This window comes from Malurus melanocephalus, unplaced genomic scaffold (assembly GCF_030028575.1).
Source record: "Malurus melanocephalus ecotype Western Australia unplaced genomic scaffold, MMel_1.1 scaffold_1037, whole genome shotgun sequence".
In the NCBI taxonomy this organism is placed as follows: domain Eukaryota; kingdom Metazoa; phylum Chordata; class Aves; order Passeriformes; family Maluridae; genus Malurus; species Malurus melanocephalus.
In genome coordinates, this window is record NW_026624269.1 from 17,893 (window position 1) to 31,930 (window position 14,038).

Below are 14,038 nucleotides of genomic sequence, written 5' to 3' on the forward strand. Positions count from 1 at the left end.
GAAATAACTTTGGGGTTGAGCTAGGAACAGTTTGATAGTTGAAATAATAATAGTAGTAGTACTTGTAGTAGTAGTAGTAGTAATAACAATAATAATTATGTAATGAAAGAAAAAAAAAAAAAAAAAAAAAAAAAGAGAAATAAACCCCAAGTTTTTTTATTGAGTAATGTCTTCTTGCCCTTTTTTAAACTTCAGGGTAAGCCTGCAAGAGCAGCCTTTGCCAGTTATGTTGTTTCCGTATATGTTAACGTGCAAAAAGAACAGAACGAGGAGTTCTAAAGCAGCAGTATTCTGTAGGCAAATAACATAATTTGGTTTTCCATCTTTCAAGTGTTAATAGTGTAAATAYTGCTCAGATGAGTCAGTTTACAAGGAAATAGTAGCACATTTCTGTTAGAGTTTTGCTTGCAAAATGCGGAATTCTCCTGTGTATTGGGATTAAAAACAACTCATACAGATCACAAGTTTTCRGATCCACGAGCTGTGATTCAGGTTTATCTCCTACTTCTGTAAACCTAATTTGTGTGCAAATTCCGTGCAGGAGATTCTGTACAGCAACAGTTCCACTGCGAATTCCTTTGAGGTGGCGAGGCCAAGAGGTTTTATTGAACGAGCGTTTCCTTCTAATTCCATTGAAATGTTTGCACAAAATGTTGTTGGGGTGGGAGTTAGATCTGATTTGCCTTTTCATTGTGTTTATCTGTTTGTTTTCCCATAAATGGCCTGGTTTGTGTTGTCTCCGCAGGTCAGGATCGCAGCGAAGCCACTTTGATAAAGAGGTTCAAAGGCGACGGTGTCCGGTACAAAGCCAAGCTGATCGGGATAGATGAGGTTTCTGCTGCCCGAGGGGACAAGTTATGCCAGGACTCCATGATGAAGCTCAAGGTGCAGTGAAATTTTCAATATTAAGAGTCAAAGGGAACAAATTTCAGCTTCAACTTGACACTCGTCCTCCTTTGGTGACACTGAGCCTTAGTCTGGTTAATTATGTATTGAAATCAGTCAATTTTGCATGAACTCCTGGCTGGTATTGCTTATCCTGGGTTTAATTTTAATACATTATCTCTGAGTTCTGTAGTTACTCGGTGATTGACACCACTGCAATTTGTCTACAAATTACAAACAACACACTGCAAATTGAATAATTTTATTATGCAAAAGGGGAAGTGAATTACAATGGAGGAAAATGGGATATCAGAGGGTTTTCTATGACATTTCTAATCAAGTATAGCACTGCCTCTGGCTGTTACCKCCTGTGAGTGACAGTGGTGGGTGTAGTTAGCCAGATTTAGGGGGAGCTGGTCTCCTCACTGGGAGGGGGATGTCTGGCACCAGCARTGGCAGGGCTGATGTGTTACAAAATGAGGCAGTGTGCTGAGAGGATGGAGCATGAGAACATAACCAGGGGTCCCTGGAGTTTTGGGGAAGAAGGACCAAGGCAGATTTGGTTGTGAGGTTGGAGTGTAGACAGAGTGTAAAATCCCAGCGGTGTCAAGGGTGGGCTCTGTGGACCTCAGAGGCATCCTGCTCTGGCCCAGCCTCTCTGAGAGCATGGAGCAGTCTGTAGGAATCATTCTGTCCCTCCTCTTGGGCATGGGGAAGAGCTGCAGTCCTTGGGAAGGAAGGAGGGGCTGTGTTTTCCTGGAGTGCACCGTTGGCTGTCAAATTCCCATCTCCCTTCTGCAATCCAGGGTTACAAACCAGGCCTAGCAGCAAACTCTCTGCTGTTTTTCCCTTTTTTTTCCCCTCCCAGCTCTCTCCCCAGCACTCTGCCTAGAGAGCTGATGGATTTTCCATTGCTGGGTTTTTTCGGGAGTAGAAATCACTAAATGGTATCTTGTGCACTGCCAGCCCGCGGGGTTCCAGTCCCGACAATCCGGGAGGAATGAGTTATTCATTAGGGACACAGCACGGGGTGACACTCAGCTTATGGTTCAACAACCTAAAAGCAAGATCTGGGAGATAATTTACAAATCAGTTCTATGGCAGGCAGAAATTAATCTGCTCCAAAAGGTGCTCTGTTGGTGTGTCAGAGCTGCCACAATATTCCTGCCTGATTTAAATGTGTGCTGGGTATTTATCATCATTTCATAGTTCCTGGGACTTTGTGGGGACAGTTGTCACTGTTCTGCTGCACAAGCCTTTTTGTCTCTCTCCTTCATGGATTAATATTTCATATCTCCCAGGTGCCTAATTCCTGTTTGCAGGTGGCAAGATTGATCTAAACAGTCCTGGGAAATGACTAAAAGTGTTAAATGAAAGGAGTGTTAGAAATTAATGTTTGACAGGAGAGCACCAAGTTATGAGCTCTGGAAGCTCAGTGTTCCTACAACATGAATTTTAAGGCCACTCATAAAGTTTTGGGGTGACTTTTGACATCGTATCATTGTAATGGCAGCAGTGAAGGTCTTAAAACCCAAGTTAGTTGTACTTGAAACATGTTGGAATTRCAGAGAACCAGATAAAGTCTAAATATTTTCCTATTTAATTAGGTGTACAATTGATTATATTTGATCTTAGTTCTGTATTATTGGTCAGGCCAAGCTCCTGAGAAGGTGGAAACAGAAGTAACTATTCTAATTACACTGTGGGACAATAATGCATGAGAAGGTATCAGCAATTTCTCTTACAAAGTAAAGATATGAGATCATTAAAAAAAAATCCTCAATACCAATTTTTTACAGCACAGGTGATTTTTAGAAGAACATTTTTCTCCTATAACAGCTTCAATTTGCTTTTTCCAGATCAGTGTGAACTAAGCTGAAGTTGTTGGCATTTTCTCTCCTCTGCTGCTTGTTGGGGTTTTTTTCCTATTTAAAAAAAATAAATAAATAGCTCATAGCTGGGAAAAGTGTGCTAGAAATGACCTTCAGCTTCCATGAAAACAAATTTCATGGAGGATTAGCTAGTGCAGGGGTTGGAAGTGGGAGCACATTTGAAATGCTCTCTGGGTAGCATAAAGAGATGTGATACCTTGAAAAAAGGGAGGAAGCCAGAAGCGAAGAGGGGACTGTTCCTGGAAAGTTTTAAGTTTTTCTAGAAAAGCAGTGGATTGTGCACAATCAGATCTGTGCTCTCTGCTGGAGAGTTGTGAAACCAACCAAAACTTCTTTTTGTTTCCACAGGGAGTTGTTGCTGCGGCTCGATCGAAAGGAGAACATAAACAAAAAGTCTTCTTAACAGTTTCCTTTGGGGGAATCAAAATCTTCGATGAAAAGACAGGGGTAAGTGAAGTGATGTTGGGTGGCTCCTTTCCAAGCATTTCCTGGCTGGGGTGGGGAATCTCACCAGTGCAAACACGTGTGAAGCATCTCAGAAACTTTGATAAAGGGTTCTCATCTGTCAGAGCRAGCCACTCACTGCTTGTGTATTGTCAGTGGTAGAAAAGTCATATTTTGGATGGAATGGGAGGTAAAAGATGCTGGAAAATTTGAGGTTGGCTGTGCCAAGCAGCAGCTTCCCCAGCAGCATCTGGTTGAGGAAGTTGCAGAGACTCTGGTGCTTTACACAGTTTCTGCCACAGCAATACCATGTTTGATTTTGTTAAATTGTTCTAAAAGAAGAAACCTAAGCAAAACATTACACTACTTAGAYGTAAAGCAACAACACACAAACTGTTTTAATCATAATTAAGAAGATTTTTACAGCAGTTTAAGCTCTGCCTTGAATTTTAAAAAGCTCTTGATTTAATCTTTTGGAAGATTAACTATTTAACAYGGTGCCAGAAATAAAACCCTACTGATGATAGATGAAATTATCTTTGCCAGTTAATTTATATTATTAGAAAATCAATGTCATTGAGCTCACTGATACRTAATACGAGTAGTTAGTAATGAAAAGCTCATTTGGGATGTGCTGTGTGAAGTATCCATGCAAAAGCCATGTTTYAGAGGGCATTGCTGGGGTTACAGGAAATGGGAAATGTCAGAATTAGGGCAGTGGGTGCAAATTGCAAAAGTTGCTTTCCTAAGATTAAAGCCTTTTATTGGGAAAATAAAGAAGAGGAGAGAGAAGGACTATTCCTTTTTGCACTGTCTCTGAATGTTTCTCAAACATTGGATTTCTTTGCATAGAATAAGGAGGGAAAGGGGCCGTGTTTCAGGAGCAGAGGTGTGCTGTATTCCAGTCACCTGCATTCTCTCCTGTCTGCAGCAAGTGCTGGGGACACAGGAGCAGTCTCCYTCATTTCATAACTCTGACATCCCATACTCTAAATCTGACATAACTATATCATCCTCACAGTAAACCTGTCACTCACCTGCTGAGGCTTAGAATGAAACCCTTAAATCCACCTTGCACATGTCTGCCCCTGAGCTGCTGGAGTGATGGACAGGACTATTGAGTTGTTCTTCCTGGAGCAGGGCTGTGACAAAGGGATGTGGGGAGCTTTCAACATCAGTTTTTTCGTGTTGTTTTCGGAACAGCTGAGTCGTGCTTCCCATGCCAAGAGTTTGGAGCAGGGATGCATGAATCCTCTTTTTCCCAAAGTTTCACACCCTTGTCCTGCCCATTTCATAGTCTCTCTCATCCTGCTTGTCTCTGCTTTGGCAACCTGCAGTTGTCATCTCATTCCCATTCTGCTGGAAAATCCCCCAAGCTGGCAAAACTAGGGGTAGTGTGGTTGTCCCAGTCTGGCTTTTGGGATGGGAAGGAAGTATAGAGGGCTACAAAACTGATCTTCTGATATCCATGTTAAACTTCAGAGTTTGAAAAGTTTGGAGTTTGGTGTTTAATCTTGTGCAGCAGGGAAAGTTACAGCCCTAAATAGAGATAATCTTGCATTTTCTTTCTCCTCTTTTAACAACCCTCCCTGTSCCCCACAATGCTTTTTTCCTTAGTTGCATTTTTATCATTTTGGAATTCCCAAAAAGATATTTTGGGAAGGTTATTCACATCTCTATAGTGTCGTTTCTTAACTTCTGCCATTGTCTATTGCTGTCACGTCTGCCCCAGTGCCAGTCTGATSTGATAGAAAAGAGAAAAAATACCCATGAAAAAAAAGTGGGCTTCTTCATGTTGAGTTATCTTGTAGACTACCATTGGATTTTAATTTATCACAATAAAAAATCAATTTGTAGCTCAAAACTAGCAAATTTTTTTTTAAATTGGCAGTGTCATAGCTGACTTCATACAGATGATTTAGGGGAATTGCTCCATAATTCGTTACAGATGAAGGGCTCTGGTTGGGTTACTACTGAAAATGATAAGCAGGTTTTTTTCTCCCTCTGCTTTATAGCTCTCCTTAATATGTTCCAGACATAATATTCATCAAAAAGTATTGATTTTAATAATGGTATTATTCCAGCCATCAGGAATTCTGCCCTTTGAGTAAATTTATCCATGAAGGAGATTGAGTTGAAGGTGGAATATCATTTGGAAAGAATATATCTCACCAAGAAAAATACAAGAAAGATTTGCTGCGAGTTTSCACTGTAGATGCAGTACAATAATGTTCATCTGTAGCACTGAAATAAAATAATAACAATCCTTTCTTATATTCCATCGTTCTGTGCCAGGGWTTAAACTAAACAGGTCCCTTCATAACATTTTCCAAGTACTTGTCAGTGTATTTAGAACATTATAGCAAAAATGGTATTTAATATGACTAACAGGATGTTCTCCTGTGGCATGTGTGCCAAAAATTGTCACTGCACATGGATTTTGACCCTATTAATCTTGTAAATGCACCTTTTTTTTCTGCTGTCAGATGTTTTCCATCCATCCCGTTTGCTTTCTCCAGATTATGTTTGCTAGATATATACCTTATCTGAAGGATATGGGTTTTTTTTTTGTTTTTTACCATAAAAACCCTACCATAATTATTGCTGAACCCAGACTTTCTCTACCCAATGCCACTTGAAAGATTCCATTGCTGCATGTTTTATGAAAATAATTTTTTACCATTTAGTCTGTCATATCCATCTTGGTTAGATCTCAMTGCTGCAKTATGTYCTTGATTAATAATATTTCATGAGRGTTCTTTTCTRTTTTCAAAAGCATGATCTGCAGAAGGCACAAACACCAATAATTGCATTGTGTTATTTAATATTCTCCCTTTTAGGGTGGAATGTAGCTGTTGGTGATTTGCTAAGAAAGCAACAAAAGCCATAACTGTGCACATAGAAGGAAATGCAAATTTTGTGAAGGCCCATCATTGTTGGTTAGCTATTTATGAGTGTTGTTTTGTTAATCACACACATCAGGCCATCTCCCTGTGATAGCTTAGTGATGCTTCATTAGACTTGCGTGACTAATCTGGGCTCTGTAAAGAGCCTGTAATTGTCTCATTGTTTATTTATGTGCCCATAAATCTCTGTTTACTGTAGGTTCCTTTCCAAAAATGTATCTGAAACTAATAATTAAATCCTCTGAAATGCTTGGGAAAAGATTTCCACTTCCACCTCCATGCAGTGAGGTGTGCTTTTAAACTCTCATTGTCTCTAATTGCAAAATGTAGTTGACTTCAATGGCAAACCGAAAAACAAATGAGATAAAAGCAAAAAATTATTATTTGGCTTTAAGCAAAGAATTATTCCTATCCAAGTAAAATTTTGTATCAGCTCATGGATTTGCAAATTACCAGAGAATGCTGTAAAATACAGCTCTCTATGAGCTATTGTTGTGGCTAAATTATTTATCTGGATTCCTCCATTGGCCAAAGAGCAGGGTGGATCAGTGTCAGTCTCTTGGTTTTTTATGGGAAATTCCCTAAACAGAGGGATTGTAACCCAGCTGATGAAGATGACAATCATCTCACCATTTTTTTTCCTGTTTTGTAGCACCCTGAAAGTGAATTTCATTTGCATTGTCTGTTCTCTTTCAGAGATGTTGACCCCTTTCTTTATTAAAATAAATCTCTTGGGCCAGATCTGTGGAATTGTAACATTTCTAGGAATACTCTGGTGGGGTTTCAGTATTTATGGCAGAGAAGTATTCAGGGTGTTACTTGCATTTTATACATTTGTTCTGTAGCCATTTTCTTCAGGCTGTCAGTGTGAAACCCAGTAAGGGAAATGGTGGGTATAAATATATGTATTTCACCTTGACTATCTGTTCTTGTTGTCAGTTACTCCAACCTTCACTTTCTTCGCTGAAGATTTTATTTTTATTTTATTTTATTTATTTTATGTTTTTGAGGGTTTGTCTGTCTGAGATGGTGTTACTCAGTGCCCTATTCCACATAAGGAGGACCAGGCCTTACCTGCTGTATTCCATTAAAAAAAAAAAAAAAAGATCAATTTATTTTCTCATTCTGGCCACAGARCTGGTGATTGTGCTTCTTCTTTAAGTCTTAATGACATCCAGATAAATAATACACATGGTAGGTGGATATAATCTTGTTGTCCTTAGGTTGTTGTCTTTGAAATAATATTATGGCTCTCATATATTCCAACCAATGTTTTGGGTGCCAACATCTTGCCCATCTTCCTGAACTTTTTARGCTCTCTTGACCTTCTAAWGCACACAGATTTCTCAAGCTRTTTCTRCRAAGCATTTTSCAGCACATTCTGTGGCTTTATCTGRTTTGTGTGATAACCCCTGGATTTGCTRCTCTTCCCCATTCGACGTGAGTGATGGTGTTAATTATGCTGATAGATTGCTAACAGGACAGCTAAACTTGGCTGAAAGAAAATTTTAGCAAGATTAAAATTCTCGCTGTTGGCAGAAGAGGCCCTCATTTAAAATGTACYAAAGGTACTTCTTGACTTTGCTGGAAATCTGTTGGTTCTGGCATCCCTGACCAGAAATCGAGGTACGATCGTGGATCTGCAGTTATTCCTTGAAGCACATGTGCTGGAGCAGATGAAATGTCAAACTGTCAAAGCCTCTATCGCAGAGCGTCTCTGAGTCTTCAAAAATAGAAATAAAAGAAGGAATTAATTTYTTCCGCTCYCTGCCAGCTCYKCAKCGAGCAGGAGRGATGGGGTGAGGAGTTCACTGAGTTTTGTGTTTGCCAGAGGGTGGGACTGGCCAGGACAGTGCTGGTGTTCCCTGCCTGGGGCTGTCTCAGGTGGGTTTTGTCCCCTTGATGCTTTTGGAAGTTCCCAAAGTTCCTGCTGGTCTCTCCCTGGCTGCTCTCAGGTGCAGCCCTCTGTGAGCATCTTCCCTGATAGCAGATTTTGCACAAAGTCCTCCACCTCATCTCCATGACTCTTGTCTCTGCATTTTACCAGTTTTTCTCCTGCATTTTTCATCTGGAATTTCTAGTGTGCTCTCTGTCCTTGATCTCTTTGGTTTTGGTTTGTTTTTTTTTTTTTCCCTTCTGTGCTTTTCACCAGAATAATTCCATTTGCAAACATAAATTTGGTTATCGTGTCAAACCCAGTGATGCCAGCTCTGCCTTCKGCTCCAATCTCCTTTCGTGTTTAGCCAACAGCTCAAGCTCAGCATGGCCAAGCCAGGCCTGTTAATCCTGACTCCCAGAGGTCTCTCTCTGACCYCCTTTTCAGAGAGCTGAGGAAAATATCAGCATCATCTGGAAATCCAGCAGCCTTTCTGTGATGTTTTTTGTTTGCCACACCCAGGGTAATCACATCTTGAAGAATTCTTCTTACCTGCTCTGAAATACAACATTTGCTGTCACGCTGAGTGTTAAATCCAGTCCTGCCTCTCCTCATCTCATGTCTCAATTGCTATCCTTTTCTTTGTCCTTGAGAAATTTGACTTTTATTTTTGAAATCCGTCGTGGCTGCCAGGATTGCTGCCTCAGCTTGTTCTTTTGATCATGTCACACTTCCCTTTGAGTTCCTGCCTGAATCTGCCTCCTTTCTTTTATCACCCATTGCTGAATGGGTTTTTTTCCAGGCTCTTCATGGCTGCTTCTTCATTTTTTGAGGAGTCGGTCCATAGTACCAGCTTTTACCATTCATTTACTCAGTTTTCTTAATAAATTACTCCCAAATCCCTTCCCACYCTGCCCATCATATTTTGAGGAAATTCTTTACACATATTCATGCAATACCCCCTTATTTTTTCTTTCAAACACTCCCATGCTACAAACATGTTTGTAAACCTGATGGTGCTGAGGAGCATCTTCCTTTGTACATCCCAGAGTTTTCCCTTGGGATATCTGGCCTTTAGCTCTGAAAGGTTGGAATTTAAATATAAACTCTCTGGGATTACCTTGTAGTTCTTTTTTTTAAATCAGTATTACCTATTCATAGGAACTTCTTTCATAAGAAATGTTTGGTCTTGGGCCATGCTGAGGATTTCTAAGGACTGCTGTGATAAAAATATTGTGTAATAACAATAAAGAGCAATAACTTTAAAACAGCAAAGTCAAATTTTGCATGTGGAGTTGAAAATGGTGACGTTTGGGGCCTTTCTTGTGCTTTGTCCACAGCTTCTGCCTGCAGAAGATCCCTGTGGCTGACTGGGAGTCATGCCCTGCTCCTTGACACTTTCCATCTTCCTGCTTGTAAATATGAACAGTAAAACACAGCATTTACTGTTCTACATGCAATAAATGTGTCTAATTAGAATATGGCAGTGGAGAGGGCTTAAAAATCTGCTTATTCTTCTTACAAAGTATTTATAGACTCTGATACTTCAGAGGGGAAACAATAACACATTTCATGGGCATGTGACAGCTGGCAAAATGTAAATGTCAGAAGAACCTACTTCCTTAATTACATCCCTTATTGACTATTGTAATTCATTCATTATTGGCCTTCCAAACTGGGCCCTGGGCAGTTTGGATGGTTCTCAGTGCTCCACAGGGATTTTTTAACAGCCACAAGCCCATGGAGTTACATTATTTAGATGCCCAGTTTTCTGTATGAGGGTTGTAAAAACCTTGTGTATTATGGCAGTTCTTTTACTGTGGAAAAAAGAACCCAAAAGGCAAAATTTGGGTGGGGTTGTGCAGATGGTGAAGTCTTGGGATATCTAGAGGTTTGGTTTGAAGGCTGAAATTTCTCTTCCTGTCACCTGGAAAAGGGAAAAGCTCTGATTTAGAGCTGAGTCCAGCCTGGTTGTAGTCAGGMTATGCAGAAACAGTGAGATTTCTGACCTTAAGATAAATGAAATAATTCCAGACATGTTACCCCAATTGAAATAATTTGCACTATTTTGTTGTAATTGTGGGGTTTTTTTTTAAGTGTGAAAAGGGTAAAAAGTTGATTGCTTTCCAAAAGGCAGAAAATGAGATTTTATGAGTTTGGKGATGGTCTCATTTGGTTGTACGCAGTCTCCTGTCATTTAATCCAAGCACCCCAGGATGGATTTAAGAAAGGGAAGTGTTGCTTACTTGCATTCTGCATTATGGCATGGAGTATCTCTAGTTATAACAGTGATATTTAATAGTTCATGCAATAAATGTTAGGAATATTTCCCAATTTCCATTTGGCTTCCATTGCATCTGGGTGTGGGTATCTGTGTACAGAGCTGTTACAGTAAAAATGACTATGCCAACATTTCTGATTTTGTCTAATTTCAGTGTTTGCTATGTTTAACCAGAATTTGGGGTAAATTTTGCCAAGAAGTGGAAATTCAGTGTATTTGTTGTTGTGRGTCCTGTTATACAGTGGAGCTGCACAGCATCTCTCCTATTGTCCCACRGCAGAAAACTCAAAGTGTAGAGTTATATTGGGATTTTTTTTTGCCTGTAGTCACTACCTTTTTGTGATCCAGATAAATAAATCTCCAGCAGAGCCAGATTCCTTTTCCTCCAGCTGCAATTTTGTCTTATRAGAAGAACACCCAAAATACAGAGTTGCATGCGAGCCCCGGTGTTTTTAAGCCAGGTTAATGCATCCCACTATAGAAGAAAATTTCAGGCCCATTTTCAGCACACCTGGAATTACAATGGCTGGATTTCAGACTGCTTGGGAAAGGATTTAGCAAGAGAAGTGCTGACATAATAATAGCACAGGCAGCTGAGATGCTCTGAAACCTCCCTGCAGAGCAGTGGGGGACATTCAGCAGGTGCCAGAACAGAAAGTTACGTGCCCCTTTGAAATCCATTTTTTTTTCTTGGAGATGGCTGGGAAGCATTACACCCCAGGAGTGCTGGTGATTTTCCTCCCTATTCAGAGCATTTTTATCTGGTGGGCTGCTCTGCAATTTTGTGTTTGCCCTGGCAGGAGCAATAGCACTGTCAAATGCTCCTGAATTCCTGTGCTGCTTTGTGGGCTTTGCTGTTGCTGGGGTCAGATGAAAGGGGGGCAGATGTCCTTCACTGTCAGGGTAATGAGAGAGGGAAACTGTGGGAAGGTGTATTTTAAATTTACATGGAGTTTGCAGGATGACAGTAATAGGTACTTACTGGGAATAAAGTCAGTGGGTGATATTCTGCCCTCAGGAACGTGGGGAAGTCAGCAAGAGCGTTGTTCACTCTGATAATCCATGGGGATGAAAAAACATCTTTATTTTTCCCTCTTAGTTCATGTAATAAGTTCCCTGTGCAAGGAGGAGAGTGAAAGCCACTGCCACTGGGTGCCAGACACAAATAGCTGCTTTTATCCCCGCCTTCCAGTTGAATAAGTCAGAAATTTCACATACCAGTAGATGTTTGCTTAGTACAAAAACAAACGTTGGTAAAAGTTGTCCTCCCAAATGAAATCCCTGTTCTCCTGACCTTTCTGCTTGGTGCTGTGTGTGCTCAGCATGTGGCAGGGTAGCCCAGGGACTGGAACAGCATCTCCCCTGGTGCTCCCGATGGCAATTGTGGAATTACAGCAGTGCCTCTCCTGTCCCTAAACTGGACCATCCYACCTATCTCTGCTGTTAATTCTTCCTAATCCTTTGTGGTTCCCATCCTARCCCCACGTCACTGTACTCCCAGTGAAACAGGCAGCAGCATTCCCGCTGGCTTTCGAGGCAGAGCTGTGAATAGGTGAGGCAGAGCGCTAATTAGTTTGAGTGCCTTGACATTTAAAGCAAATAAGAAGTCTAGGTATCTAAAAATATTGCATATGGCTCCCAGCCCTGGCTCTGCATAGCTCAAAGTACTTTTTTTTTTTTTTCTTTTTGAATAGTCAAAATATGGATTTGAATCCAATTTTTTTGATTATGTCCTTACTTTTAAAAGGGCTGAGTTGGTTTGTAAAAGGTTTTATGTGCAGCCTTCTGCAGTCTTTAATTAGCCAAATGCTTTCCTGTGAGTGATACAGGAATTTGGAAGTATTTTAAAGTGTGAGGCACGTGTGAGGATAACCTGTGCATGCATAAGGCTCAGTGCTGAGCAGTGCCGGGAGTGAAGTAATGAGTAAATTCAGATTTGATGAGGAGAAAACATGCTGTGTGCAGGAGCTGCAGAGGGGGAGAGAATGAAAAGAATGAGYAGGAAACAAGCCAGCACCCACAGCTGTGCAAGGCTTTGCTGCCTGTATTTCAGTAGGAGCTCACTGCCAGGGAGCTTTTCTGAAAGGTGAGACCGTGTGTGTGACACCCATGGCCAGGAAAAGCCAACAGAGTGGTTTTGTGCTCTCAGCCGGGCCAGGTCTGTGTGGAGCATTCATCAAAGTTTGCTTTTGGAGATTTCAATTAGCAGCAGAAAACTGAAACTAAACACTCAACCTGCTTTACATGGAAATGAGCAGGGAAGAAACAGTTCTGGGCATTAAAATGGGTACATGGGAGCTTCAGGGATCTTTTTTGGAAGGTGCCAGGGCAGAGCTTAAAAATACTCCGTGTTGCCTGATTTGAAATGTAGAGCTACAGTAACACCATGTGCCAAGCACCTACTAAGTGCACCTTCAGGAATTCCTGCTTAGGATAATGTGGGGCGAAAAGAAAAAGAAAACAGAGCAAAAATTTACCTGCAAGTTCTTTGTTCTTCTTTAGAGTCTCTTTGAGGTTTGCCTTTTACATTTTATTTTATTCTTATCTTCGGGCTCAAGCACTGCACACACACTTGTCACGTTGCTAGGGATGGTTTATAACCGAGGTGAAGTGTCTGTTGTGGGACCTGAACAAATGAAGGATTTATTGATGAATGATCCCTTTTATGGGATTGTCTGAAGCTTGGTTATATGTGCAGTTGTAACTCAGAGGAAAAGGTTTCCTCCTTTTTTTTTTCTGTAGGAAGGCTGAAAACAAAATGTTACGGTCTTTATGAGCAGGATTGGCAGTTCATGATGCTGTTTGTGAATTGSAAAGCTCATTGCTCCAGAGTCATCTTTTGCTAAGGTGCAGGTACCCCAAGTCCATCATCAGCCACTGAAACCAATCTGTCATTGTGGAACATAGGGTTTCTTGCTTCTGTACCCTGGTGAATTTCTGATGGTGAAGTCACTTCTATATTTGAACAATACCAAAATTGTGTTGTGTGAAATTCTTGACTCTTTTGCTTCATTTTTAATTGGCCCATGAACAACACAACACAYTGGTTATACATAGTGTGTGAATTCATAGAATCCTTTTCTACCCTTACTCTTCCCTGCACATGTGCATTCTCTCAGCCCCCTTTAAAGTCTTACTAAATTAGTGAGAGTATCTGGGAGATAGATAAGACAGATATAAAATAAATCCCTCTTGTCCTTTTTCCCCTTTTCCAGTAAAATTTGTTACACTGTGCAAGTYGATTTATGGTCCAGGGAAGTTGCTKTTTGATGACTATCCAGTGCAACTTAAATTTGAGGATGGTTTTTGTGATCTTTTCAAGCTCTGCTTTATAGGGCTTGCATGAGAAATCAAGAGAATCAGTGGCTGCCTCTCACTGAGGAATTTTTCAAATCACAGGCTACAAGAGGAGGGTGGCTGGTAATGYTTGCTGAATCTGAAGCAGATAAGATCTGAGACAGTTAAAGCCAAAAAAATTACCTCCAAATCTCCTAGGAGTTGTACGAAGGAATTTCTTGTGCTGTTCATGTAAATCAAAAGCATTTCAGGAGTGTGAGGAATATTGGTGTAAAGGAACAAAGGAGCCTTGTAAAAAGTAAGGGCTGCTCAAAGGACATTCACAGGCTGTAAAGATGAACACAGCAAAAATATGGAGATGCTGTAGCAAACTGTCTCACTGCTGAATATTGTGCTCCCTCAAATTCAAGATTTTATCTGTGAGAGCCTTACAGACTTCAGAGTCTATAATGAAAAA

At 40.6% G+C, this 14,038-nt stretch overlaps 1 protein-coding gene across 1 annotated transcript in view; it reads left to right on the plus strand.

Annotated features, from left to right (window-relative positions):
- Positions 1 to 745: 745 nt before the first annotated feature.
- The window catches only part of DAB1 (DAB adaptor protein 1), a gene marked incomplete at its 5' end in the record, with an annotated part of 54,422 nt that continues 41,129 nt past the window's right edge, over positions 746 to 14,038 (plus strand). Inside the window, 2 exons of the mRNA XM_057386713.1 lie at positions 746 to 885; positions 3,126 to 3,224. Of these exons, the coding sequence (XP_057242696.1) occupies positions 746 to 885; positions 3,126 to 3,224 (239 nt within the window). The remainder of the gene's footprint in view (positions 886 to 3,125; positions 3,225 to 14,038) is intronic.